The 25,242-nt window shown below is 49.4% G+C and overlaps 5 protein-coding genes across 9 annotated transcripts; 1 reads left to right on the forward strand and 4 right to left on the reverse strand.

The window, feature by feature from the left end:
• Nucleotides 1-308: 308 nt before the first annotated feature.
• On the reverse strand, nucleotides 309-5,620 carry tmcc2 (transmembrane and coiled-coil domain family 2). The gene is made up of 5 exons (XM_028999256.1): nucleotides 4,819-5,620; nucleotides 3,497-3,856; nucleotides 2,351-2,952; nucleotides 1,079-1,214; nucleotides 309-1,003 (listed from the first exon to the last, which is right to left on the reverse strand). Exons 1-5 carry the CDS (start codon nucleotides 4,819-4,821, stop codon nucleotides 704-706), a joined length of 1,401 nt encoding a protein of 466 aa, XP_028855089.1. The 5' UTR covers nucleotides 4,822-5,620; the 3' UTR covers nucleotides 309-703.
• Nucleotides 5,621-5,822: 202 nt separating this feature from the next.
• cdkn1a (cyclin dependent kinase inhibitor 1A) lies at nucleotides 5,823-8,236 on the reverse strand. 3 transcript variants are annotated; one of them, XM_028999260.1, is made up of 3 exons: nucleotides 8,084-8,236; nucleotides 7,003-7,381; nucleotides 5,823-6,913 (listed from the first exon to the last, which is right to left on the reverse strand). In XM_028999260.1, the coding sequence occupies exons 2-3, from the start codon at nucleotides 7,367-7,369 to the stop codon at nucleotides 6,858-6,860; spliced, it is 423 nt and encodes a 140-aa protein (XP_028855093.1). In that variant the 5' UTR covers nucleotides 7,370-7,381; nucleotides 8,084-8,236; the 3' UTR covers nucleotides 5,823-6,857. The 3 variants fall into 3 exon arrangements, with proteins under 3 accessions (XP_028855093.1, XP_028855092.1, XP_028855091.1); XM_028999259.1 differs by lacking the exon at nucleotides 8,084-8,236 and adding an exon at nucleotides 7,452-7,529; XM_028999258.1 differs by lacking the exon at nucleotides 8,084-8,236 and having other exon boundaries at nucleotides 7,003-7,438.
• Nucleotides 8,237-13,502: 5,266 nt separating this feature from the next.
• On the reverse strand, nucleotides 13,503-17,388 carry srsf3b (serine and arginine rich splicing factor 3b). 3 transcript variants are annotated; one of them, XM_028998305.1, is made up of 6 exons: nucleotides 17,231-17,388; nucleotides 16,524-16,734; nucleotides 15,788-15,922; nucleotides 14,365-14,403; nucleotides 14,192-14,278; nucleotides 13,503-14,079 (listed from the first exon to the last, which is right to left on the reverse strand). In XM_028998305.1, the coding sequence occupies exons 2-6, from the start codon at nucleotides 16,724-16,726 to the stop codon at nucleotides 14,052-14,054; spliced, it is 492 nt and encodes a 163-aa protein (XP_028854138.1). In that variant the 5' UTR covers nucleotides 16,727-16,734; nucleotides 17,231-17,388; the 3' UTR covers nucleotides 13,503-14,051. The 3 variants fall into 3 exon arrangements, 2 of the variants coding, with proteins under 2 accessions (XP_028854138.1, XP_028854139.1); XR_003751419.1 differs by lacking the exon at nucleotides 13,503-14,079 and adding an exon at nucleotides 14,953-15,392; XM_028998306.1 differs by lacking the exons at nucleotides 13,503-14,079; nucleotides 14,192-14,278; nucleotides 14,365-14,403 and adding an exon at nucleotides 14,793-15,392.
• A 2,742-nt stretch (nucleotides 17,389-20,130) lies between these two features.
• pth4 (parathyroid hormone 4) lies at nucleotides 20,131-21,223 on the forward strand. Its single transcript, XM_028998483.1, has 3 exons — nucleotides 20,131-20,165; nucleotides 20,384-20,472; nucleotides 20,648-21,223. Exons 2-3 carry the CDS (start codon nucleotides 20,387-20,389, stop codon nucleotides 20,928-20,930), a joined length of 369 nt encoding a protein of 122 aa, XP_028854316.1. The 5' UTR covers nucleotides 20,131-20,165; nucleotides 20,384-20,386; the 3' UTR covers nucleotides 20,931-21,223.
• On the reverse strand, nucleotides 21,179-24,557 carry apobec2a (apolipoprotein B mRNA editing enzyme, catalytic polypeptide-like 2a). Its single transcript, XM_028998482.1, has 3 exons — nucleotides 24,245-24,557; nucleotides 22,348-22,872; nucleotides 21,179-21,768 (listed from the first exon to the last, which is right to left on the reverse strand). Exons 1-2 carry the CDS (start codon nucleotides 24,466-24,468, stop codon nucleotides 22,350-22,352), a joined length of 747 nt encoding a protein of 248 aa, XP_028854315.1. The 5' UTR covers nucleotides 24,469-24,557; the 3' UTR covers nucleotides 21,179-21,768; nucleotides 22,348-22,349.
• Between the last annotated feature and the right edge of the window lie 685 nt (nucleotides 24,558-25,242).

Consider the following 25,242-nt stretch of genomic DNA (forward strand, 5'->3'; position numbering starts at 1 on the left):
GTGCTGATGAAATTTGGAGATCCGGCACTCTGTGCATTTAATCTGCCACCGTTCGGATGAGTTTAAAAGGATCCGCTGCCGCACCGGCCTCCCTTCCCCGGCGGGTCGCGCTAAACCCCCTCCAGTCTCATACGGGGATTATCCGGTTTCATATGAGGGCAGTTAACAGCGAGGAGCAGATCATCTGCGGGATTAGGGATTAAGGAAGAATTAAGTCAATTCAGGAAAAAAAAAAAAAAAAACCCTCAAGTGAACTGAAAATAATCTCTGGTGCTGATCCAACGGAAATAATAGCAGAACAGGTGAAGTACTTCAAAGTGGTTTATTAAGAATATTCCGGGTTCTGCTCGAGTACGGGCGGTGAGAGTAAGCTGTGTGGAAGGTGGGAGTAACGTGGAACATGCCGGTCAATGAGATGTTCTATGATTCACAACCACGGTGAGTTGAACTGGGAAGCCACCAGAGGACAAAACCGACACCCGTTTAAAAACCAGCCCTGACCCGGCTGACCAGCGTTGGACCAATCGCGAACCTTCCACCCTCATGACATGACAACCAATCACAACGAAGAAGTAAGAAACGAAAGAAGCTGATTGGTTGCGGCTCGGGCGCTGAACCGGAGCCAGTTCTGTAATATGGCAACATCGTCCCCTGCCCGCCCTGTCAGTCTGCACTCCATCAAGATTACCGGGGGGGTGGAGTCTCAGTATGGGAGGAGCCACAGCTCCAGGAAGTCCCAGTGCTTCCAGACGGTGACCAGGAAGAGCGCGAGGAGGACGGAGGCGGCGAGGCGGGCGCGGGTCTTCATCAGCGGGGTGATGAAGTTGGCCATGGTGGAGACGAACACCAGCAGCACGGCCATGAGGGCCAGGATGACGTTGATGAGCTTCCCCAGCAGGGCCCGCGCGTTGGCGTTCTCCACGCCCTCCAGCTGCACCACCTGCTGCTGCTGCTGCTGCAGCTCCAGCTTGGTGATGCGGGTCAGACAGGACTCTACCGCCTCCTACACACACACACACACACACACACGTTACACGGGTGTCACGTTAACGTCACCTTCATTCCGTAGAGTCCCTACCTGGATGTCTCGGGCTCTCTCGTACGACTGGTACGCCACCTTCTCCTCCATGCTGGCCAGCTCCTGCTTGAGGTTGGTCATTTCGTTCTGGTGCAGCTCGGTCAGGTCATTCAACTGTTCCTCCAGCCTCTCGTATCTACAAAACACATAAACGCAAACGATCCAGCGCCGCATTCCTGCCACCGACAGGCTCTCTCGCGCTGGAGGAGCTGCTGGTGGAACCGCCACGATTTTGGCGGAATGGAGAACAACGCCTGTTCCGTGGGACTAATTTAGCTTGTTGTTCGGACTCTTTCGAAGGCCACGTTACTGTAAGAATGGACATCACGGGAGCCTGCTTTTATCTTGCATAACAGATGTCTGCAGGGGGAAGTGTGACATTCCTGTGTCGATGGTTGTGCGTGAAGATTCGACACCTCTGTTTTACATGTCTTTTGTCTGGCGGTTACGTGTGAAGTATCAGCCGTCAGGACCGCCCACCCTCTTTGTCTTCCCCGAATGGGAGGCACCGGGGGCGTGACATCAGAAACAACAGGTTCTGATTGGTCAGTGACAACTTCCTGTAGGCCAGTGACAACTTCCTGTAGGCCAGGGGTATAAAAGTCTGCTCACAGGTGGAAAAAAGGACCTCTGAGCTTCTTGCTCAGGGGGTTTTCCATCGGAAGCCGGAAGGCTTCTGAGCCTTTCTCTCCCCCTCTCTTTCTCTTTCTTCTCATTTTTATTTTCTCTGTAACCTTGGTACCTTTTTACATTCAATATTCACATGTAACTACAATAACTATTTACCGGTGTTAATAAATTAGAAACTGTTCATTTTTAACCTCTACTGTGCCATGCCTCTTTCTGCCAGGTAACATCAAATTGGAGTGGTTGAATACAGTGCTTTGTGTGGATGGAGAAAGAATTTTTTCTACACACTCTATTCTCTTCTCCCACACCGCATGGTCTTCATTGTTTTTACATTACGGACCTGCCGACAAGTTGTTCACAGTCCCTACTGCATGTGCAAATGCAACCTGGTAGTAGCAGAAGACCCAGGTTCAAACCCCACTTACTACCATCATGTCCCTGAGCAGGACACTTAACCCTGAGTGTCCCTGTCACTACTGATTGTAAGGCGAACTGGATGAGGGCGTCTGGTAAATACTGTAAATGTAAACCAGAAAAACGGCCCCTGGGGAGAATTCGTTCTCAGGTGGTCGCATTTCTAGAACTACCGTGCACCTGACGTCCCTGTTTGGTTCACGTGTCTCCTCACGTCCCTCCTTGTACCTGTATCGCTCCTCCTGCAGGCACTGGCTCATGTAGGTGTAGTCGCTCTGCAGTTGGGTCTTCATGTCGTCCATGGCGTCCTCCATGTGGGCCTGTCCGGCCCTGATCTCCTGCAGGCCCTCCATCAGAGTGTCCCAGGAGCTGGGCGTGTGGTGATGGTGGTGGTGTCCGTCCAACCGGGGACTTCCCATGGCTCCGCCCAGCCCAGACATGACCCCTCCCCCGACCCCACCAGAATTGCTGCCTGGCCCCGACCCAGAGGTGGCGCTGGAGCACTCGTCGTCGCTGCCGTACTTGGGGCTGGACACCAGGGTGGCGCTGCCGCTGAGGGCGCGGGGCGACTCCTCCGGGTGGCCGTCCTCCAGAGTGTCCTTCAGGTGGGCGATGTTGTCGGCGCTGCCGAACTTGTTGCGGATCAAGCTGGCGAACTCGCGAGGTTTGGACACCACAGCGGTGTGAGTGAGGGCAGAGACTCCGCCCTTTACGCCCTCCACCACCCCGCCGCCAAAGCCACTGATTCCTGCGCGCACGTTGGCACCAACATCCTTCAGGCCCTGCTGCATGTCCCTGAGGACATCCTTGGGCTGGCGAGCGGGTCCATTCTGCAGGAGTCGGAGGGAGAGAGACACACACACAGCGTGACCGAAGGGTTACGAGTTCGAATCCCAAACCGCCAAGGTGCCACTGAGGTCCCCTTAATCAAGGGTGGTAGTAGCCTAGTGGGTAACACACTCGCATATGAACCAGAAGACCCAGGTTTGAATCCCACTTACTACCATTGTGTCCCTGAGCAAGACACTTAACCCTAAGTTGCTCCAGGGAGACTGTCCCTGTAACTACTGATTGTAAGTTGCTCTGGATAAGGGCGTCTGATAAATGCTGTAAATGTAAGACACCGTGCCCACATGTCCCCGGGAGCCTGTCATGCTGCAGATAGGTTGCTAGTAGCCTAGCGGGTAACACTCACTTATGAACCAGAAGATCCAGGTTCAAATCCCACTTACTGCCATCATCGTGTCCCTGAGCAAGACATTTAACCCTGAGTGTCTCCCGGGGGGGACTACTGATTGTAAGTCGCTCTGGATAAGGGCGCCTGGTAAACGCCGCGAATGATAGAGTGTAAAATGCAGCGTGCCACTTTCACACCTGCTCGATCTCTTTGAGCTTCTTGTGGTAGTGCTCCAGCTTCTTGTGCAGGTGTGCGATGGTCTGCGCCGACTTCTGGTTCTTCTTCTCGAACACCTGCTTGATGCGCGCCGCCTGCTGCTTGTCGGCGTTGTGCGCCAGCTTCAGGTACTCGGCCACGTTGTCATCGCGGGCCTCCTGCTCCACGCGGATCTGCTCCGTGATCTTCAGGATCTTCTGCTGGAGGTGGTCCAATGCCGCCCGGGTGCGCTGGGGCTCCGCCGCACCCTCCAGACCCCCCTCCACGCTAATGTTCCCGTCCGAACCGCCATGAGTGGCTGAGGGGGGCAGGCCGAGGGTGGAGACCTCAGACTTATCCAGCTGTGCGCACACACACACACACACACACTTATTATTCAGTTGTGGAGACTGACAACAACAATAATACGGTACAAAAAAACGTCTTTTTACAGTCAATTCCAGTCCTGGTGTCCCGCAATATCACTCTGTCCTGTTTTAATGCTGTCAACGTTGGAATCAAACCGGCCGGCCAGCTAAAATTGCCTACAAAGACACCTCATTTGCATAATTAAAGCTGAATTACAGAAATGGGCCGAAAATCATATTGAAATGCAGAAAAATGACTGCTAGTAGTTTAACTGAAATCAGTGTTTTTAAAAACACACACAACCCTCATGCACTGCTTAAAATCGTGCATTTTATTGATTGATTGGGCCCTGCCCGCCACTCGACCTGCATCGGAACCCTACAGTGACGCAGAACCGCAGCAGACGCCTCCTGTCCTGGCGTACGTGTGTGTGTGAAACCATCTGTATTTCACTGTGCACAGCCGAGGTCATGTGATCTGTGTTTGAGAATACTTATCGCCTTGTGCTCGGTTGTCATGTTGGGACACGCCCACCCCTGCACACGCACAGTGACGTAAACACAGCACAAGCGTGAATGGTGTGACACTGATGGTACGTGATGAGGAGATGAGATGGGAGGCCAGAGTCCAGTTTTTTTTTTACTGGAAATTAGAGCCACTGCAATGAAGACATTAACCAATCAGAAGCCAGCTTTATGTGAACCCCAGGTCCCTCTCTCTGGATCTGGGCCGCACCGGCTCCTGCATCCCCGCCAGCATCAGCATCAGCCGGGCGGGACCGAGATCTTCCGGCACGGGGTCCTCCAGGACCAGGTCTGGGATACAAACACGGTCCGGACACGACAAAGACGGCGCACCCGCGACACAAAGGATGCGCGCCGCGGCGCGGACGGCGACGGTGATGAGGGCGGTGGTGATGATGGCGGTGACACGGAAAGCGCGGTGGCGAGATTACCATACTGCTCAATCCAGGACTGGCGCCGGTGCAGCTCGGTACCCGGGGCCCATGCTGGTCTCCCACCCCGGACCCCCTGCGTCCACTGCGGCTCCGTCAGAGCCCCATATGAGCGCAAATATGGCCGCGGCGCGCATCCATGCCCCCCGGCCGCCCGTCCCTCCGCGCGTTCACCGACCACGGCGCTCCGGTCGTTACCGCAGTCCGGTACCGAGAGGCAGGCAGCTGTCTCTCTCTCTCTCTCTCTCTCTCTCCGTCTGTCTCTCTCTCGCTGCAGAAGGGGCGGGGGAGGGGGCGCAGCAGCTGCGCCAGAGATCAGCCCGGCGCGGGGTTGCCAGGGCGGCGGCTTTCACGCAGGAACGGATAATACATACAACGTGAAATACATAAAAGTGGCACTTTCTCTCGTAGAAAACAGTCAGCTTTAGGAAACACTTGATACCATTTGTAATAGTCACCATTTACAGATTTAAAACGCTCTTTATTTCTTAAACAGATTTCGCTGAACTACACCCCCTACTGGCGTGATAGGGACACTGCAGCCGGCTGGGCGGTATTTAAGCTGGGCGATTCGAATAAGGAGCTACTTCGGCGTCTTGTTTTGTTCTGTTAGCTGATTATTAGAAGCCACTCCAACCAGTCAGATGATCTCCTGCCGCCCTGACTTCCCGTAAACGGAGGAACAGAAACCCAATCGTTGCCAATGCAATCACGATGCCAGGGCAGCATAAATAAAATGCCCCCCGTATCAAAGAACCGCCACCGACTGTGCGTCTTGAAGAAAAGAGCCGGTCCCAGAAGGACACCGGTCCCGTCTCTTCGTGCTGGTCAGTCTGGAATTTTCTATTTCTGGACGTGATTTTTTGCCAACACCTGGCAACACCTCCGCATCCCAGTAACCTGCATGTAGGTCACCGCCCTGCTCAGCTCCTCACATCCAACATGGGTCCTGCACCCATCCGAAACTGTTCATTTAGTCAAAAGGCAATAAGAACAACAACAGGTGTGTTTACACGTTTATTGTCTACACGTATCATTCGTAACAATAAATATGCATTATTTATACATAGGTAATTCTTTTAGACATTTGTGAGGAACAGACAAGTGCAATTCAGGATGATGCATATCGTCTGGACGCCACATTTCATGACGTTGGCATGAATGTAAGCGAGCAACTTTAAAAAATGTTTGCCCAACACCCTTTACCCATAGCAGCAGGAATAAATAACAAATTATCTTTTACAACATAGACTTTCAAATAAGTGCTACAGTAATTCATGTCTAGTTAATGATTTTAGGTGTTGAAACGCTAATCTGGTGTCGGTCTTCTCTGGGCCCAGATATTTTCTTGCTGGTTGAAGACTGGACCGCCTGAAATGCCCCTGCTTAGACGTACACGTGTGCTTTATAACGGCGCCAACTATGCACGACCATGAAGGGCACAAGGAACAACCCGATGTGCCACGGCAGAACCTGGGTACGGTGTGGATCTCAGCCACGTGGTGACGCTATTGCCCCAGGGTGCCAGCATTTCCCCAGGAACCTTCAGGCACAGAACTGTCAGGACGACCCGACTACAAACGACCCGATGAGAACCTTGGGCCGCCTGGATGCGGAGGGAGTTCGGGGTTCGTCTACATCCCTGAGGCCTGGAACCTGAGTTTTTCAAGTAGTCCGCCTGACTGGACATGATTACTCACTATCACTACGAAAGACAATAAAATACAGAACTGGAACGTCTGCATATGGCCTATTTGTATTAATTTATGTTTGTGTAATATATGTGTATATATATATATAAATGTGCACACTTGTCCTACGTTAGAACTAAATAAAATTACTGTGATATTCTAAATTGAGTGTAAATTTTCCTACTCGTTGCGGATTTTTAGGAACATTTACAGGCTGACGTTCGTCCAGGCCTCATGGGTGCCAACATCAGCCAACAGACAAGTCACAAAAAAAACGTCCCAAAAAAAAAAAAAAGTTTCCTACATGGTCCATGGGTCCACATCCTCCTGTGACTAGATTAGCAGAAGTCACTGTCCTGACTTTCTGGGCGTGGCCACCACCCTCCTCTTCGCCTGATAAAAATCTGATGGGAGAGAGCGAGAGAGAAAATGAATCATGTGATCATAATCATCATCATCATCATCATCATTATCTGAAGAGGAGGACGCCCACCTGTTATGTTTGTCTGCTTCCTCTTCAGGGATCTGCTGCATTTCTCTGGTGTTCTCTCCTGGCTCTGGTCAAGTGCGTGTGACACGTTCTCCTTCCCACTGTACCCCAGGACGTCTTCTCTTGGCATGTCACAACGGTACAACTGAGGCACCTTGGTCCCCAACACACCTTCCCACTGAAAATCGCCCCCCTCCAGCGGCGTATCGGTAAGAAAGTCGAAGCCCCAGCGTCGCGACGCGTCCTCCAGGTCCTTACGCAGGCTGCGGTGGTAGTCCAGCTGCAGCTGTTCACGGTCCACTGGACCGAAGAGGTTCCTCCGGACCGGCCCGTTACCCAGAGACCTCAACACGCGCTGGTGGAACGACATGGCGTCTATATACTGCAGAGGAGACCAGGGGAGGGTTGTTAAAACACCAAACACCTTCATAATGCAACACAGTAAACCTCACCAGGTCCAACATCGTCTCCCAGCTCAGACCCTCCCGGAATCAGCTGCTCGGCCTCAGCCCTGCTACTTAACACCAGACAGACCGGCGGGCTCCGCCCCCTTCCCCACAGGGGCAGGGAACATGCCCAGGCAGCAGCCCGCAGGAACATGCCTGGGCAAATCTGGGCCCGGCGATGCCACAGTGGCCCACAGGGGGCGTCACAGAGCGCAGAGTCTAGTAAGGTATTTTAAAAATGTTTTTTTTTTTTTTTGCATGGAAAATGTAACTGATATACTGCAGAGTTAGTAATGCGTTCTAAATCAACATCACCCTGTTCTAACTTCTCTCCCTGGGCTGAAGTTTCCATATAAAAAAAAAAACTCCCGCCACGCTGACAGGCTCGGGGTGGGCGGGGCCAAGACAGTCGCCCCGCCCACCGGTTCCGGTCAACGTGAACGTGGAACTCGTGCTGTCAGGCTGTCCGGTTATCTGTACGCTACCGTGAACCTGCGGTCCATACAAGAGAAGCACGTTCGTTTAGAAGCTACCAATAACCTAATCGAATGACTACAGAACGTAGAATTGTGCGCCATTTCAAAAATGAAAATGAAATGACTGAGATTTACGTTTTAATGAATGAAAAGTCCGCTTACCTGCCGAGGAACGGAACAGCCAGGTTCTGAATTCGGATCTCGGCGCCCGCGGCGGTCAGAATCGCGTCCCGCCGCCTCACGTTTCACTCCGCGTCTCGAGTGTCGCTCGCAAGGCGCGGGGACGAGGTTTTATTCGGGCTGTCCCCGCGGACGGGCGGGGTCGCCGGGACGCAACACGTGTCCCGCCGGACACGTGAATCCGTTCCGGACGGAGGAAGTTCCAGGACAACTCCGCGATTCCTCCACCGTTCCCGCGCGTAAAAGAGAAATCGAATATTGCTCGACATAACAAGTCGCTCATACAGCAGGCGGTTTTGTTCTTTTTATACAAGCATTCATAACACAAGCAAGCAAATAAATACAGATATAGTGGTCGTGATACCAGCAATATAAACGGCTGCGACTACAGGAGTGATGTCGCGTAGAACAGACTTCACCACGGGACCGACCGAAAGCGCGCCGAAATTTGACGAAGCCCCGCCCATCCACGTGTCCCCGGAGCGCCCCGCCCATCCATATGCTTCTGGAGCCGGGTCCTGTTTTCGTTGTGTAGGGACACACCCAGAACTGCCCAGCTCTGGCTGGTCTGTGTGAACACACACACACATACACACACGTCGGTATTACACACTTGCTTCATGACGCATGGCTTGCTCACTTTTCCACCTCAGGCCTGTGAGGGAGGGCTGGAGGCCACACACTCATACAGTCACAGCCAGGGCCCAGTCCAGGATTATTAACATCACCGAGGTGCCACCGTCCCCACACATGTAGAGCTCAGGGGACACCCGGTGAAAATATAAACTCACAATAGGCCGCCATGTCACCCTCCTGCTCCACACTCACACTAAACCACAGTGTTCCAACAGTAGGCCCTTAGTGTTAAACAAATTCAGCTCCGTTAACCTCTGCTCGTGAGGTGAAGAACCATTCTGAACCCCTTCTTAAGCAGCAGCATTGTTTACCTAAATTGGGAATAGTGGAGGAATCTTATTGAGATTTGAGGCAAAAAAACAAATGTACATCAGTGTGCTGGACGAGTGTCTACATGAAAGTGAAGTGATTGTCACACGTGATACACTGCATTTAACCCTCCCTTCTTTTCCGATGAAGACCGCTGGTCCCTGTTTCCTCGTTATCAGGGTGGTAGTAGCCTGATGGATCACAAGTTCGCCTACTAAACCCACAAAAAGGACAATTAGCTGAGAGGAACCGAAGCTGGATCAGTGACTGAATGCCATGTAACCTGAGGACTTGAACTTCTGCATAGAAAAGATGTGGCTGTTGTAACCGCAATATCGGAACACACGTGCCAGTAAGTGTGGCAGTGTTGGTGATTGTGTAAAAATTCAGTAGCAGGCAAATGTCTGCGCGTCCTTGCTGAAAATGTGAACAGTTAAAGGAACTGATCAAACAAATGTCAAGTTCTAAGTTGAAGATAACACAATTCTTTTCATTCCAGGTCCATGTTTTATTCTATTTTGCACAGTTTTAGAGTGCATTTGTCAATTCATCTTCTGTTCACTTATCACATTTACAGACTTTTTAAGCATATATGCAAACAACATATACAGGGTGGGCCCTTTATATGTATACACCTTAATAAAATGGGAATGGTTGATGATATTAACGTCCTGTTTGTGGCACATTAGTATATGTGAGGGGGAAAACTTTTCAAGATGGGTGGTGACCATAGTGGCCATTTTGAAGTCGGTCATCTTGGATCCAACTTTTGTTTTTTCAATAGAAAGAGGGTCATGTGACACATCAAATTTATTGGTAATTTCACAAGAAAAACAATGGTGTGCAATGGTTGGTTTTAACGTAACTTTATTCTTTTCTGACCACTTTTTTATTAAGGTGTATCCATATAAATGGCCCACCCTGTAGTTAGCCAATCAGAACAACCCAAAGCTACAGAACAAGCTGAATAATCTGACCTGAGCAGGAGGGTGGGGTCAACAACACAACGACGGAACTCAGGGCGCTTCAGGGACGCCCCTTCCTGTTTATTCCGTTTCAGGATTTTCTCGGAAGGTTTCCCCCCGGAGTGGGTGGGAAAGAGTCACTCTGGAAGCCCTTTTCAGAAAACACCCATCTCCGTGTGGACGCAAGGCCAGATCGGACAGAAATTTTATCATTGGACGGGGTCTAAATGAGACCAGAAGTGTCGCTGACATTCACCACCATCATTCAGAAATGCCCTAATCAGCGCTGCCTCGCCCGTCTCGCATTAAGAAGTAACATTTTTTTTTGTACTTAGCTGGAGCTCGACATCGTGGAGCAAACTAATTCAGTTTCGTCCCTAAAAAGTCACAGAAGAACATCACAAGAAAATGTTGGCAGCAGCAGACCACGTTTTATATTGAATTTATAGAATAACATATATTTTTTGTTAGGGACTTGTTAAAACTTGTTTGGGACATGCCTGACTTTAACAAAAGAGTCAAATTTTGCATGTTTGAAGGAGAGAAAATTTACTTATAAATAATTGATGCATAAGAGTGGTGTTTTGGCGTACCGAAGTGGTGGTTCGAGTGCATCTGAAAACTGACTCACAAAAGTGCGCCCCACCAAAAACCTATTTCGCCAGCCAAGACTGCTGTAAATGATGGAATATCTGCATATACGTTGAGTGGAACTTTATCAGCAACAATTACTCTTGAGCTCCATTAAAGAATTATTAAAACTGGCCACACTCACACCAGTACAACGACAGAGCAAAAATGTCAGTCAATATGGTGTCAATTACTAAGTCCGCTTAATTACACAGTCACCTAGTCAAACACAGACAGTGTTAAATTCACCTTATTTACGCTGTTCTAGTTAGGGTACTATTAGGGTCACTATTACAAAATGTACCATGAGTTGACTTAACATGAAACATACCAGAGCGTCACCACAGCCGCCACCACCGTAACAACTAAAGCTTCAGGGACCTTCAAATGGACCAGTAGCACCATAATGGACACGTAATGTACACCATGACACTGGAGTAAAACCTACTCTGCACTGTCCAGCACTTCCACACATGGACAGATGCTCTATACTACACTTTTACTGGACTTCTCCACCTCTACACCTGAACAAAACCATCAACCTGCACTGACACCAACTGCAGACTCACTCTACCCTGGAAGGACGTTCCTCTCTGTATCACTCCTTCCCAACGCTTCTTCCTTTTTTCTCTCTTCTAGAGTTTTTCCTTGTGTGCAGAAGGGTCAAGTGTGGGGGGTGTCAACTCTAGGGCCTGTCAAAGTCCATTGAGACGTACTGTATGGGATTAATGGCTTTGTAAGAAATAAATGTTGTTTTTAGTTGTTTTTACATAAAACACTTGCCTATCAACCCAGGTTTAAAAAACTACATCACTTAATAAATCTTGACTATAGTTTCATTTCAGCGGCCGTGCTCAGGGGAGGGCTGGTGGCATCGGTTGGTTTTGATTTATCTTGTGTCTGATGCTTGTGTATGTTCTATACAAAACTACAAAAGTGGTGGAATATGAAACAGGAGTAAGTTGCTGGAAAGGTGTTTGCTTTAAGCTGTATGGTCTGCAACCAGAACAGCCGGCTGAGCCGAGTCTCGGGCCAGTTAACGTTTACATTTACGGCATTTACCAGACGCCCTTATCCAGAGCAACTTACAATCAGTAGTTACAGGTATAGTCCCCCCACCGGAGACAGTTGAAAGTGAAGTGATTGTCATTGTGAAACACTGCAGCACAGCACACGGTGACACAACAAAATGTGACCATCACCCTCAGTGAGCAGTGGGCACCATGACAGGCACCCGGGGAGCAGTGTGTGGGGACGGTGGCACTTCAGTGGCACCTTGGCGGATCGGGATTCAAACCTTCTGATTACGGGGCTGCTTCTTTAACCGCTAGGCCACCACTGCCCCAAACTCAGGGTTACGTCTCTTTGCTCAGGGACACAGTGGTAGTAAGCGGGGTTTGAACCTGGGTCTTCTGGTTCTTAGGAGAGTGTGTTACCCACTAGGCTACTACCACCCATGTGGACAGTTAGGGGGACTGTCCCCCCCAGGGACACTCAGGTTCCTGTGTCTTGTGATTTTGTGGCCAGGTTGTGGCCCACTACGATTCCGGCGTCAGATTGATTGTGACAGGAAGCAGGAAACTGTTGCTCTGCCACATGCTCCTCGCTAAAGAATGACGTCGACGTTGCTCCGGGAGAAGTGACGTCATGGCGGGATGAGTAATGGGGAAAAGCGCGGGGAATTTCGAGCGCCGGACAGAGCAGTTCCCGGCGTCACGTGGCCCCAGGAGGCGTTAGAGGGGCGGGGCCGAGATCACCCGATTGGACGACCGACTCTGGCTGCCGCTGGGTGGGCGGGGCTCCGCCTCCATTGGGGATATAAAAGAAACAGACCGCGAACACACTTTTCAACGCGACTTTGCTGAGCTCGGAGGAAGCTCTGCGGCTTGAGTGAGGTAAAATCAGTTCCATTTCCACCCAGCTGTACGAGAAACACCTCTTCCGTACATCGTCGGAACATAATGAAGGACTCTTACCACCCCTCACATGACCCGTTCTCCCGCTTACCGTCTGGCCTCAGAACTGTACCCGCCAACTTCCCACCAAAAACACTGCTAAACTCAACAACAGTACACTTCCAGCCTTATGCACATCTCTGCTCATTTTTCACGTTTATCTTGAGTGTCCTGTGAAATATCCAACATACCCACTTACAGGCATCCCACACATGCTGTCCTGTTCATTGACCAGAAAAGTTCTACTTTACTCCAGTAGAGATAACCTGTAAAGTATTTAAGCTTTAGCTAGTATTGTGTGTATATATACACACATAGATTTTTCTTTTATGAAGGTGCAGGGGTCTGTGTGAAAACATTATTCCATTACACGGTATAATGAAATCAGAATACCTGCTGGCGAGGGGCAATTGAAGGGTAACTGGAATTGTAAGAACAAGACCATCCCATTGTTTTCATTATAACGGTAACACATCTAGACCACTGACTATTCAGGTATGAGCTGAGCTCACTTAGAACCCTGAAAGCTCTGGTTTAGACATGTCTCACTGGTGCATGGGGACCTATGCAAAAAACATCCACTGGAGATGGCAATTAAGGAAGTGAGAGGAAGCAAGTCGGGTTACATGAATAAGTAATGGTTACCTGTAATATTCAGTTAATCAAGACCAGTAGCAGGTTTAAGTACATGTACAACATCTGATAAGACACCCAGTTCACGAGGACTCACATTATTGGGGAGCAGTCTAAATATTCTCTAAAGAGGAAGGCTAAGCTGCAGCTAGAAAATACTCTGGTCAGATTTCGAGGGGAAGTTCACTGGCCACCACCTAAGAGGCAGAGGAAAAAAAAAAAAAAACTAGCACTAATGTTGAAAATAAAATGGGAATAAAACATCACACAAGCTTACTGTTAACCAGTTTTAATAAGGATGTCACAAACGGAGACAAAAGGTTGAAGATAAAGGAAAAAAAAAAAAATAGTGCCGTACATGTTTCTACATCAAGTTCTTTGAATGTTGGTTGAAAAAAGATGCCACCTAGAAACTCTAAATTGGAAAAATGAATGCCGACTGCAGAGCCCGACTTAACATCCCAAATGAGCACCACCAGATTTAAAAATCGAGGAAAAACATAATCATGCGGTGTGGAATGGGCTCACTGGCGGCTACTAGCGGCTTCTCTTCACGAGCGAGTGACAAACCACCGACAGACCGAACAGACTAAAATAATCTTTTAAAAATACGGTGGAACTAGAGTCTCGTAAAGCATTACACCTGCAAAAAGACTACTATTTACAAAAGCCAGAGGTGACGAGAATGTCCATTACAAAAAAACCCACAAGGAGGGGAGAGGACAGGGAGGAAAAAAAAAAAAAAAAAAATCCATCATATGAAAAATTGAAGGATGACCGTGTCTTTTTAAAACAACTTTAGTCCGGAGCTCTGGAGAACAACTACTTCCTCTCATTGGATCGGGAGCGGCTGGGGAGGGAAAAAAAAATAAATATCATTTTAAATATTGGTTGAGATAGGAGTGGATTTTTAAAAAAATAATTAAAATAAATAAAAAGGTGGTCTGAAACAGGAAACTCACCTGCGTGACCTGGAGAATGAGCGAGAGGGTTTGTGGTTCCTGTCCCGAGACAGGGACCTCTCCCTCCTCCTGTCCCTGGAAAGAGACCTGCAGAGGAACACAACTCTGGTTAAGACGGGCCATTTCATTTCTCAGTAGCCAGTAGAAGGCCGGTCCCAAGCGGCGCCGCTCACCTGCTGCGACTGCGGCTGAAGCTCCTCCTGCGGGGAGATCTGGGAGGAGGGAGAAGAGCAGAATAAGAGGGGGGAGAGTGGAGGAACATAAAAACAAACCCCCCTCAGCCCAGCCCCTTGACTACTACAGTGCTAAGCACACCTCCTCACAGCCCACCTAAGCCGTGGGAGTGCCGTGCCGCACTCTGAGTGTCAGGATTGGTACAACAAGCTTCCAGCTGTGGAGGTAAGGGACCAAAAATCTAACCAAAAGGGAGGACTGAGCAAGAATAAAAAAAATAAAATAAAAAAAGCTGAGAGGGTGGCCCTGAGGTTACAGTAGCCATAAAGCTTCCCCTCGAAACACAACACACACTGAGCTGACAGTGTCTCTTACCCCTGATCTCGACTGCTGTTATTCTGGCTTATTTGCTTCACTGGTTTATACCATTAAAAGCTTTTTTTTTTTAATGTAAAAAAAAAAAAATTTTTTTTTTATAAAAACCACTGAAATAATTAAAAAGCAACCCTGCTGAGAAATGAAAGTGTGTGTGACTGTAGGAGCTGTCTGTGATCAGCAGTAAACTGTATGAAGCAGGAAGAACTTACTAGTCTTTTGGTTTTCAACAAGCTAGAAATGACGAAGGGGAGGCAGACTGTAGGCCGGTGGGCAGAATGAAAGGAGTGGCCAGATGCTGCAAGCTGATTAGTTGGCTGGCGGATGGGGGCTGGCTGTGGATTTTTCCTGCTTTTATTGGTTAGACGAGGGCTGTTGCTGGTAGGTTGTAGTGTAGACATTTGGAAACGTAAAACGCTGATTGGTCAGGAATGTGATGTGGGCCGCTGCCGATTGGGTTAAGGTTGGAGGAGGAGGCTGAGAAAGGCACACTCAGGAACCAATGGGCTGGTGCGACCTGTCGAGCGGCCATGCCCGGGTCATGTGACAACACCAGCCAAGCTGAATGGGGCACGCTGGTCAGCGGTCACATGATGCTGAAAGAAGGCTAGTTGACTGACTCAGGGTGGTGAGGAGAGGCATGGTGGTGACTCTGCAACGGGGTTCATTTTTATTAATATAGAGAGGAAATTAAAGAAAAATGAAAAATAAACAGCCTTTCAGAAAATTACACTGACATCACAACCAACCAACTCTAGAATAGCCCCACCCACCCCCAAACTACATATTAAAAACCTGCTCATGACTGCTGGAGGACATCACCAGGAGGGAGGGAGAAAGACTTATGTCCCCTCTACACATTAGACTTAAGTCAAATATGCTGGAACTCATTCAACTAGTAACTATGGTAACGGGGACTAATAACCGCACCCGCACGCTCAAGAGACGCTGTGCGGAAGAAACCGGAGCGTATACTTCTACGACTGGAAAGAGGAACAAAGTGTTCAGCGGCCGCCCGGCGCGGGCCTGGGTGGCGGCGAGGGTTACCTGCGGCGAGGCGGGGGGCTGCGGCGGCGGTAGTCGTCCCGCGGGCGGCGGCTCCAGGAAGGCGGAGGTCCCCTGGAGCGAGTGCGCTTCTCGCCATTGGACAGCTCCACTCGGACCCGACATCCACACAACGTCCTGCAGGCGACACGCACACTCATTTACATTTACAGCATTTATCAGACGCCCTTATCCAGAGCAACTTACAATCAGTAGTTACAGGGACAGTCTCCCTGGAGCAATTTTAGGGTTAAGTGTCTTGCTCAGGGACACAATGGTAGTAAGCGGGATTCGAACCTGGGTCTTCTGGTTCACAGGCGAGTGTGTTACCCACTAGGCTACTTCCACCCCTTTGTCACACTCGTGAGGCAAAGTCTTAAAACTAGCAAAAGCATTCAAAAGAATTCCCAATTACATTTACCAGACACCCTTATCTAGAGCGACTTACAATCAGTAGTTACAGGGACAGTCCCCCCTAAAGACACTCAGGGTTAAGTGTCCTGCTCAGGGACTCAATGGTAGTAAGTGGGGTTTGAACCTGGGTCTTCTGGTTCATAGAGGACTGTGTTAGCAGCTAGGGTAATACCACATACTATGAACACGTGTTCTCTGAATTTTGTGTAAAAAAAAAAAAAACAACAACAACTTGCTAAACTACATTTATTAAATTGAATTGTGTCTTGTCCAAGTTCAAAGCGGGCTCGGTCGTGCTCCGGCCTATTCTCCAGCCTCCTCGTACCTTCCATCCAGCTCCCTCACGGCGTCCGTGGCGTCTCTGGGATCCTCGAACTCGACGAAGGCGAAGCCGGGCGGGTTCCTGGCCACCCAGACGCTGCGCAGGGGTCCGTAGTAGCCGAACGCCCGCTCCAGCTCGGTCTTGTTGCCGCTGTTCCCCAGGTTCCCCACGTAGACCTTGCAGTCGAGAGGACAGTCCCTGTGCATGACTGGTGCTGCAGCGGGGAGGGGGAAAAAAAAAGCAGTGCGCACGTTAAATACCATAAGAAGAAAAATAAAATTCAAACAATGTAACACGTCAGGTTAATTCGATCGGAAGCCGCGGGGACGGGTCCTGGTCGAACCCATTCGGCCGCCAGCGGCGACGGTTCCGGTTTCGCTGCGAAATGGCGGCCGCAAATCCCTCGTCGTGCTAAAGGCTAAAGGCCCCCGTCGGCCGTCCGGGGGAGCGGAGACCACGGACGGCGACCGGGTGGCGAGGAACGCAAAAACCGCGGCTGCCGACGACGAACAACACCGCGACGGCGCTCCGTGAACGGGGCCAGTCCAGAAAAACACGCGGCGGAGAAAAGCGGCTCGTCGCGCCAGGCGCGGAAAATGGCCGCCGCTTTGTCCTTACGAACACGTTAGCATTTTGCAATGAAAAAAAAAAAAACTAAAAAGAAAAAAAAGAGCCAAATGCTCCGCGGAAGGGTTAAGCGAAATACGTACATTTATTGGCCCTTCTTTCCAGCTTGCTGCTTTTGTTTTCCCCGTTTTATGTTCGAACAGCGCTCTCCGCACTACGTCCTCCAACCGAGTCGATCCGAGGCCAAGTGGCTCACGCCGCAGCCGAATATCCGCTTCTCGCTCGGCCGAGGTCACGTGGGCGCTGCGGTTGCCAGGTGGCGACGAAACGTCGCCCACGTCGCGTATCCGCCGAAGACCAGCGGCAAGAGAGCACTGATTTATAAAAGCAAAACAAGAAACTGTGTAGTTTTATTGTTGGAATTAAAACAATTTACCCAACGACCTACCTAACTTTTTTTCCTATTTTAACTATTTTTCCATTTGATACTACCCCCAGACATCATCACCCTGACGACACTTTATTTTCTGCATGAAAACCATGGTCTTGGCAACCATGCCGGTCTGCGTTAAGCCAATCAGATCGATTCTCAACCCTGGTCCCTCCGGTTCCTATTCCTCACTTTACGAATATATTTGGGATTATTTTGTACTGAAAGCGTTTGTCATTCTTAAACACTGCAACAAAGCACACGCTGCACACAATGAAATGTAATCCCTTAATCGGAAGGTTGTGGCTTCGAATCCCAAATTTTAATGGATATTATGAAAATTGTTTAATGGAGCATGCTGGATTTTATCCTGTGTTTTCTTTCTTAAAAACGTGATCATGGCTGTGCATGCAAGTTCCCTTTTTGACTTCTCACTGTAACCACTGTGTTTGGGTGGGTGTGAGCTGGTGTTAAACCAGAAGTAAAACTGGTAGGCATGCAGGTAGATCTAGTGGTGTAAATAGTGATCATTAAAAAATGTTGGTTTGGTTAGGCTAATTGTTCATGCTCCTCCCGGTTATCCTCTGTCCCCAGTTGATGATGGAGTTTCTGTTGGTCCTGGAATAAGCATCCTGTCCCTTTCTCTGCCACTGTCCCCAGGTCGTCCAGCTTCATGCCAGCCTGGATGCGTCCTCACCTTTGCACTACCTCTGAAATTGTAATATTATTTATCTGTAATATTATCTATTAGTTTTCCCACCGCTAGATTTTGCACAGCAGCATTTGTACTATTTTACTTTGCACATTTATTATTCATTTCACTTGTTTAGCGCTGTCTGTCTCATTGTTGTCTCTATGTTTTTTTTGTTAAATGTTAAATGTTCAACTTCAACTTTTGCTGTGCGGCTCCCCCAGCACACCACTTCGAAGAAAGGTGCTCCTGTGCTGCTGATCACAGTGTCGGATGCGATGGTCTTCAGCCAGACGTACTGTGTTCATTCAGCGGGTTAGCTGGTGATCCAAGTCCATCCAAATCCTGGACACTTTTTCAGGAGCAGACAGGGCCAGATTGAGTGGACTCAGTGTAGGAGGTACAGAAGAACAACTTCTACTCAGACATCTGCCTGGTAGGTGAGCTGTAAAGGCTCCTGGGCATGTTGTACCTTGAGCTTGAGGAGGTTGAGGAATAGTTGCTCTGGAGTCTTCGAGAAGTGTAACACGAATGCCACCGACCGGAAGCCGTTCAGCTCGCTAGGCCGTTTTTTTTTTGGGGGACCGTGGCGATGCAGGATTTCCTCCAGAGGGCTGCAAGTCTAACACTGAGGATGAAGGCTCGTTGTAGCAGTTCACCGAGTTCAGCAGCACAGGTCTTCAGGAGCCACGGACGCACCTTGTCTGGGCCCTGATGCCTTTGTGGGGCGGAGCTTCCTCAGTTGTCCCCGGACCTGGTCTGCTGTGACTCCGGGAGGGGCAGGATGCCATGATAATGTTGGGAGGGTGCTGGGGGGAAGGATGGCGCAATATGGGGTGTTGGAGGACAGGAGTGGTAAGGAGAGGAGGCTGTAGTGATGGTGGGGTGGCTATGAACTGGTGAAACAGGTAAAAAAAAATCTTATTGCCAGAATATTACCTTAAGTATCACACTGTCTTTAGGTCTTCCCCACACAAGCCACACACACACACACACACACACATCCTGCTGTCCAGACATCATTGCTCCATGGTACAGATGAAAGAGCATGGGCACCCTGGCCATCATCATACACGTCACCTTATGTGTTTTATTGGTATGTTTGTGTGTTTGTGCTGCAGCCACTTTATGACCTTGACACCGAGGCCTGGTTATTTCGGGGCGACAGAATCATTTATTTTTTCAGGGCCCCGTTGCCGGCCAGTAGGCTTTCAGCCTTCAGGAATTTTTTGAGTCGCCGCTCGTTTCCACTCTTGTTTCCACCGTGGCTGCATTTCTCATGCAGGGATACCAGCACGCCAGCATGCATCATTAGATGCAGAGGTGACACCATAGGGACCATCTCTGTGGGGTAAAAATGTGATACAGGTGACATTCCGTCAGCACAGAGACGTGAAAGCGCAACGGCACAACAGATCCAGGTTGTTGGATGCACAAATTGTGGAATTTGAAGTATTAACTTACCTTCAAGCTTCGCAGACAGAATGCATAAAGAAATGCTGGGTTTAACATTGCTGGTGAATCAATGTAATTCATTTGCTGTCACACATTCATATGCCTTTGAAGCCTTTGTCTCATTCAGGGGTCTAAAAAGGATTGAGCTTTACAAATATTCTAATTTATTTACAGAGCAAACACCTTTGTCATTGGAGATGAAGGATCAGAATGAAAGAAAGCTCAATCATAGAAGATTAACCTGCTCAGCCTTTACTGGAGTGATTCACATCATATTTAAAATCATCCCAAAGCTATTTCCGGATTGGCATTTGCGTTTCGATTTTTGATCTTCTTCCTCCGATTCATGTCAGGCTGTGTGGTGTGGGAGGGTCTTCAGTGAAGATCTCCCTATATGGCACAATTGCAGGTTCTTCGCTGAAGTCTATAAAAGCCACGGGCACCAGGCTTCCAGCAGGTCCCAGCATCTGCAGGTGGCACCAGCAGAGACTCCAGTCAGCAGGTGAGTCCCATCGAACCCAGTGCTCTTTACTTTGGTTTGGTACTTTGGATCAACTGCGTATCGTGTTATTTTTACGCTTCTAAGGTTAATTTCCAAAGAAATGAACCATAGACATTTTACTTAGATATTGCCTTGGGAATAATATTTTATTGATGAAATTCTTGTTTTTAATATGAAAACTATGTCCATTTACCACCAGTCGATTACATCTGTTTTAGACCATGTCTTCGCCTCAGAAATCCGCACAAGCTGCGGTCGTTCTGGCGCTGTTGGTGTTCACGGTCGGTCGGTGTCAGGACAACCAGAGGTGAGGCAGCACTCTTCAGCCTTCAACTGAGTTTATCTCAAAAACATCTGTAACAACTGGACCGCACATTTAGGATCTACAGGAACAACGAACACGTTTTTTTTATGTACAGAGCTCAAAATAGTGGTTTGGTTTGACTTTTAAAATGCGTTTTGATGAGCCCTGTGTGTTGTAGGAGGGCAGTGACGGAGCACCAGCTGATGCACGACCGCGGGCGCACCATCCAGAGCCTGAAGAGGCTCATCTGGCTCTCCAGCGCCATGGAGGGGCTGCACACAGCCCAGACCCGCACCGTCGCCGTGGACGATGAGCCCTCCGGGTGTCACCAGAAGAGTCCCCAGCGGCTGCACTCTCAGGCTGCCAGAGGCACCAGCGACCACCAGGGGCAGACAGAGACCCTCCTGAGTGACCTGTTCCAGCCCTACATGACCGGTGTCCTGCCAAACTCTGAAAAATAGCCGCCACCCTGAAGCCGGACCCATGACCACTCACCACGTCCTCATCTCAGCGCTCAGGTCTCCTCGCTTCCCGTGAGCACAACGCCTCTCCAAGCTTTGCGAGCATCATGACGTCCAGCATCTGCTCATAAATTCCAGCCGCTGCTCACTGACGCCGGGAGCCCATCAGCAGACGTTCTGCACTACAGATTTGAGAAGCTTCATCTACTGATCTCCCTGTTTCTGAACTCATGGAAAACAGCTTGGCATTGTAGATCATTTAATGTCAATTTAATGACGTATATATCACTAAACCCAAGAACTTCTCTTTGCTATGCAGCTGACATTTTTGGAAATCTGTCAAAATGTGTGTTCAATTGAGAGCTGTATGCAAAAGGCAATATAATAAAACGTTTTCGTTCTTCTGTTGATGTTCCACTACTTTATACGCTGTGAAGGCGAGCAAGTCAATGGCAATTAATCACAGAAAACAAGAGACTTTCCAAAGTATATGAGCCATGGTGATAAAAAAAAGCATGACCGATGAACACATAAAAACATAAAAACATAAAAACATGGAGGTAAATCTATGTCATGTGCAAAAAATTACATGGTAAAATTAGACCAAATGAACTTTTTCAAAAACAATTTTACAAACTCAGACACCCAATGAAGTCGCCCGCTCCAGCTCGTCTGGTGTTCGTGGCGCAACCATCCGTAAGAAAACAAAGAGACCACAGAAAACGGCTTCTGAAACCAACACGGTTTGGTTCTGAAGCCCAACCAGTTGAACCGGGTGTGGAGGGTTCCGCCTCCCGTAACTCCGAGCTACCTGCGTTCATGGTCCTGATACTCAGAACTACAGAGACAGGGGGAGAGAAGGGAGACATGGGGGGGTTATTCCATTTCTGAATCTTATTTCCAAATGTGATTCAAGACGGCATTGAGATAAAACAAACACTCTGCACATGTTACATTTACAGCATTTACCAGACACCCTTATCCAGAGGGACTCACAATCAGTAGTTACAGGGACAGTCCCCCCCTGGAGACACTCAGGGTTAAGTGTCTTGCTCAGGGACACGATGGTAGTGTCCCTGAGTAGGCTACTACCACCCTACATGTCTGGCATTAACATGCATATTGGAGGCAGGGAATTTTGGTTTCAAATTAGACGTGTAATGTTCTTGAAATTGAAATGATGCAGAAAGACGCAGTGCCCCGTCTGCTCCTCATGTTTGGTCTTGGACTTGAAACAGGTTTCAGCAGCAGTATTACGACTACTCTATTTCAGATTAGATCATTTGTGCATCTAACAGGGACAAATTAGGGTGCAGTGGTTGTGTGTTTTGTAACCTGTTGTTCACTGAGGTAGAGTTTGTGATTAATCTGCTAATCTGCTGTGTTGTGCTCTGAATCCAAATCAGATGTCACTCACTGTCACTGCAGGATGTCGGCCAGCTTCTCCTGGTAGTACTCATAGTTTTCCTGACAGTCCTCCCACACCGTGAAGTGTTCCTCGTCGCTCTCCACAAACGTGTCCCAGACGTAGGAAAAGTCCAGGGGCTTCATCATGCGTAGTTTGCAGCCTGCAGCTGCAAGGGCCTTCAGGCCTGCCTGGATCTCCGGCTCCTCCCACAGGAAGAGGCGAGCGCTGAAGATGGTGAGGCGTGTGGTCTTGCGTGCCTTTAGGATCTGCACCAGCTTGGCCGCACAGGCACTGCAGGGACTGGAGGAGACGTACCAGGTGATGGCGTAGTTCAGCGCCGGGTCGTAGTTGGCTAGGATCTGCTGGAAGAAGGCCTCCTCTGCATGGGCAGAGGAGTGCTCGTCCTCCAGATATCCCCTCAGCAATCCCTCCTTCCCCTCGTCCACCAGGTAGCAAAGGAAGGTCTTGTTGCGTCCGGAGGAGTACTCAACATTCTTGAACTGGAACTTGAAGAAAAATGGATCAATTCGGTCCCTGGAAAGAGGAGAAGGTTGTTCTGAATAAGGATAAAATGAGTTCACTGCTCTCTGTGTTACTCAGAGGGAACATCAGTTCACTCTTTACATATAGTTCTGAGCCATGGGGATGGGAAACACCAGTGACATCCTGGTACAAGGGCAAGTAAAATGAACGTTTCATAAAACAAACACATATTTCCCACAAAAACGTATAAAATGGATTCACAACGTGCCAAATACATTTACCAATCACCCAAACAAATTTACAAAAACGCCAAACCCTTTCACAAGCAGCAACTCGAGAAAAGGGCAGGTACGATAGACCCCCAGGTGTATGTTGTGTCACTGCATATACATTTATGACATTTATCAATCAGTACAATCAGTAGTAACAGGGACAGTCCCCCCCTGGAGTCGTGCTCAGGGACACGATGGTAGTGAGTGGGGTTCGAACCTGGATCTTCTGGTTGGCCCACTGTAGAGGGTGGTAGTGGCCTAGTGGGTAACACACTCGCCTATTAACCAGAAGAACCAGGTTCAAATCCCACTTACTACCATTGTGTCCCTGATCAGGACACTTAACCCTGAGTGTCTCCAGGGGGGGACTGTCCCTGTAATTACTGATTGTAAGTCGCTCTGGATAAGGGCGTCTGGTAAATGCTGTAAATGTTAATGTACTATGGGAGTGGGTGACTTCGCCAGTGCTACTGAATCAAGGGACTGTCTTCAACCTCGAAAAAGTCCTAGGTCCACATCACAAGTCTTAGAAGAACCGGTTCATAGGTGACTAATTACATATGCAATAAAGACCTGGAGTCTGCAGACAGTTGATTCTATTCCGGGCTGTCTGAAGTACTGCTGAGGTGGCATGAACATTTGGAGCGCTTTCAAATGTCAACAGGTGCGGCGGCCATGAGGAGCTGTGCTAAGTTTAGGCCGGGCACGGTGGCCGGTCAGACGACATGACCCAGTTCCAGCTGCGGTCTGAACTGGCCGGGGCCGCCGTTTTCTTTAATCCAGCGCATTAAAACAGGTGCACATCAGTGTTCCGGATCGCGGCCACTTCCTATTTCCCCAAACTGCAGGACGCCTCCACGGCGGGCCTGCGTGTGACATACATCAGCTTTGACACCCAAGTCATTGATCGGCTGTAGCAGGTGACGAATGGCATTCCTATCTAAACATGCCTGTGGGGCACGGCATGGAATTCTAACGTTTCCACACAGTGGTCTGTGGAGCAGCAGGAGATGCGGCATGCGCTTCATTATGCTGTAGAATCTGAAGTGAGACATGGTCTGATCTCTAATCTATAGTGAGACACTCTGGTCTACCTCGTGGCCTGTACCGCGTTCTATAGTGTCTCCGTACAGAACGATGTGCTCACCCACCCTGCGATGATCTCAAACGGAGGCAGCTCCATGGGCTCCACGGTGAGCTCGCCGTTATCCTGGCCGTTGGCCGCGGCTCCCTCAGCTGCTGCGTCCCCATTGACCTCACCCTCCGCCTGCTTCTCCTCCCTCTCTGCCTCCGCCGAAGCGTCTCTCTCCGGCCTCCTGTCCTTCTTCCCCAGCGGCGTCCTGGAGGAAGCGCCGGAGCCCCGCTTGTCTGCCATGGCTACCCAGTGGGCCCTGTAGAGTCAGCGTCGGTCGGAGGCGTGTGTCTGTGTGTGGTAAGTGTGAGGGGCGAGGTGCTTATAGAGGGTAGGTGGCGTGGCTGAGGGTGGGGGTGGTGAGGCAGCTGCTCTTTGGCTATATAAAGGCGAGCTGAGCGATAAACGATACGGCGCAGCCACTGAAGCCGCACGGCTCCGGGAGCCGCTGCCGATTAATTAAGTCCGCATTCTGCATAACCGGCTTTAACATCATGACGCTTGTTTATTTTTTACAGTCGGTCAGATGTCACAGCGCTGAGCCATGGCCGGGTCATTGCAGGGGTGTGTGAAGGAAATGTGAGTGTTCTCCGTGGGCATTAACGATCAGTGTCGCCACACCCATCAGAAAGATACACGTATAGGTGTGCAATAAAGAAATGCACAAATGTGGAAAGGGCTGGGCGCTTATCAGTCAAATGCAGGACTGCTGCGGCTCTCCTTGAGACTGGGTGACCTGGAAAGGTCACTTCAGTGCAGCAGAATGTAACAGAAAACCAGGTCATGTTGTTGCTTGTGTGTCCACAATCATCAAATACTGAACAAAAGAAAAACTGCACCCCCCCCCTTTCAATGGTTGGATTAAGGAAATGCTCTCCATGTTGCGGTTGGAAAAACTGCGGTGCAGTCAAGCTAATCGTCAGGAAAAGTTCGAGGAGACATGGTCACCATTTATTGATTATGTTAAATCATCCAGTTAAATCATCCAGTTAAGTCCAGCATTGACATTACAAAGTA

This window comes from Denticeps clupeoides, chromosome 12 (assembly GCF_900700375.1).
Source record: "Denticeps clupeoides chromosome 12, fDenClu1.1, whole genome shotgun sequence".
NCBI lineage: Eukaryota > Metazoa > Chordata > Actinopteri > Clupeiformes > Denticipitidae > Denticeps > Denticeps clupeoides.

Coding starts and splice junctions, on each gene's coding strand:
- tmcc2 (XM_028999256.1), bottom strand. Junction 2,953..3,496: donor AGCTCAAAGAGATCGAGCAG/GTGTGAAAGTGG, acceptor CGACTCCTGCAG/AATGGACCCGCTCGCCAGCC. Junction 1,004..1,078: donor AGAGAGCCCGAGACATCCAG/GTAGGGACTCTA, acceptor GTGTGTGTGTAG/GAGGCGGTAGAGTCCTGTCT.
- cdkn1a (XM_028999258.1), bottom strand. CDS start 7,429: ATGAAGGTGTTTGGTGTTTTAACAACCCTCCCCTGGTCTCCTCTGCAG. Junction 6,914..7,002: donor GAAGCAGACAAACATAACAG/GTGGGCGTCCTC, acceptor CTCTCCCATCAG/ATTTTTATCAGGCGAAGAGG.
- srsf3b (XM_028998305.1), bottom strand. CDS start 16,726: ATGCACAGGGACTGTCCTCTCGACTGCAAGGTCTACGTGGGGAACCTG. Junction 14,404..15,787: donor AGCCCCCCGCCTCGCCGCAG/GTAACCCTCGCC, acceptor CCCTCCTCCCAG/ATCTCCCCGCAGGAGGAGCT. Junction 14,279..14,364: donor TTCAGCCGCAGTCGCAGCAG/GTGAGCGGCGCC, acceptor GTTCCTCTGCAG/GTCTCTTTCCAGGGACAGGA.
- pth4 (XM_028998483.1), top strand. CDS start 20,387: ATGTCTTCGCCTCAGAAATCCGCACAAGCTGCGGTCGTTCTGGCGCTG. Junction 20,473..20,647: donor CGGTGTCAGGACAACCAGAG/GTGAGGCAGCAC, acceptor TGTGTGTTGTAG/GAGGGCAGTGACGGAGCACC.
- apobec2a (XM_028998482.1), bottom strand. CDS start 24,468: ATGGCAGACAAGCGGGGCTCCGGCGCTTCCTCCAGGACGCCGCTGGGG. Junction 22,873..24,244: donor CCGTTTGAGATCATCGCAGG/GTGGGTGAGCAC, acceptor TCCTCTTTCCAG/GGACCGAATTGATCCATTTT.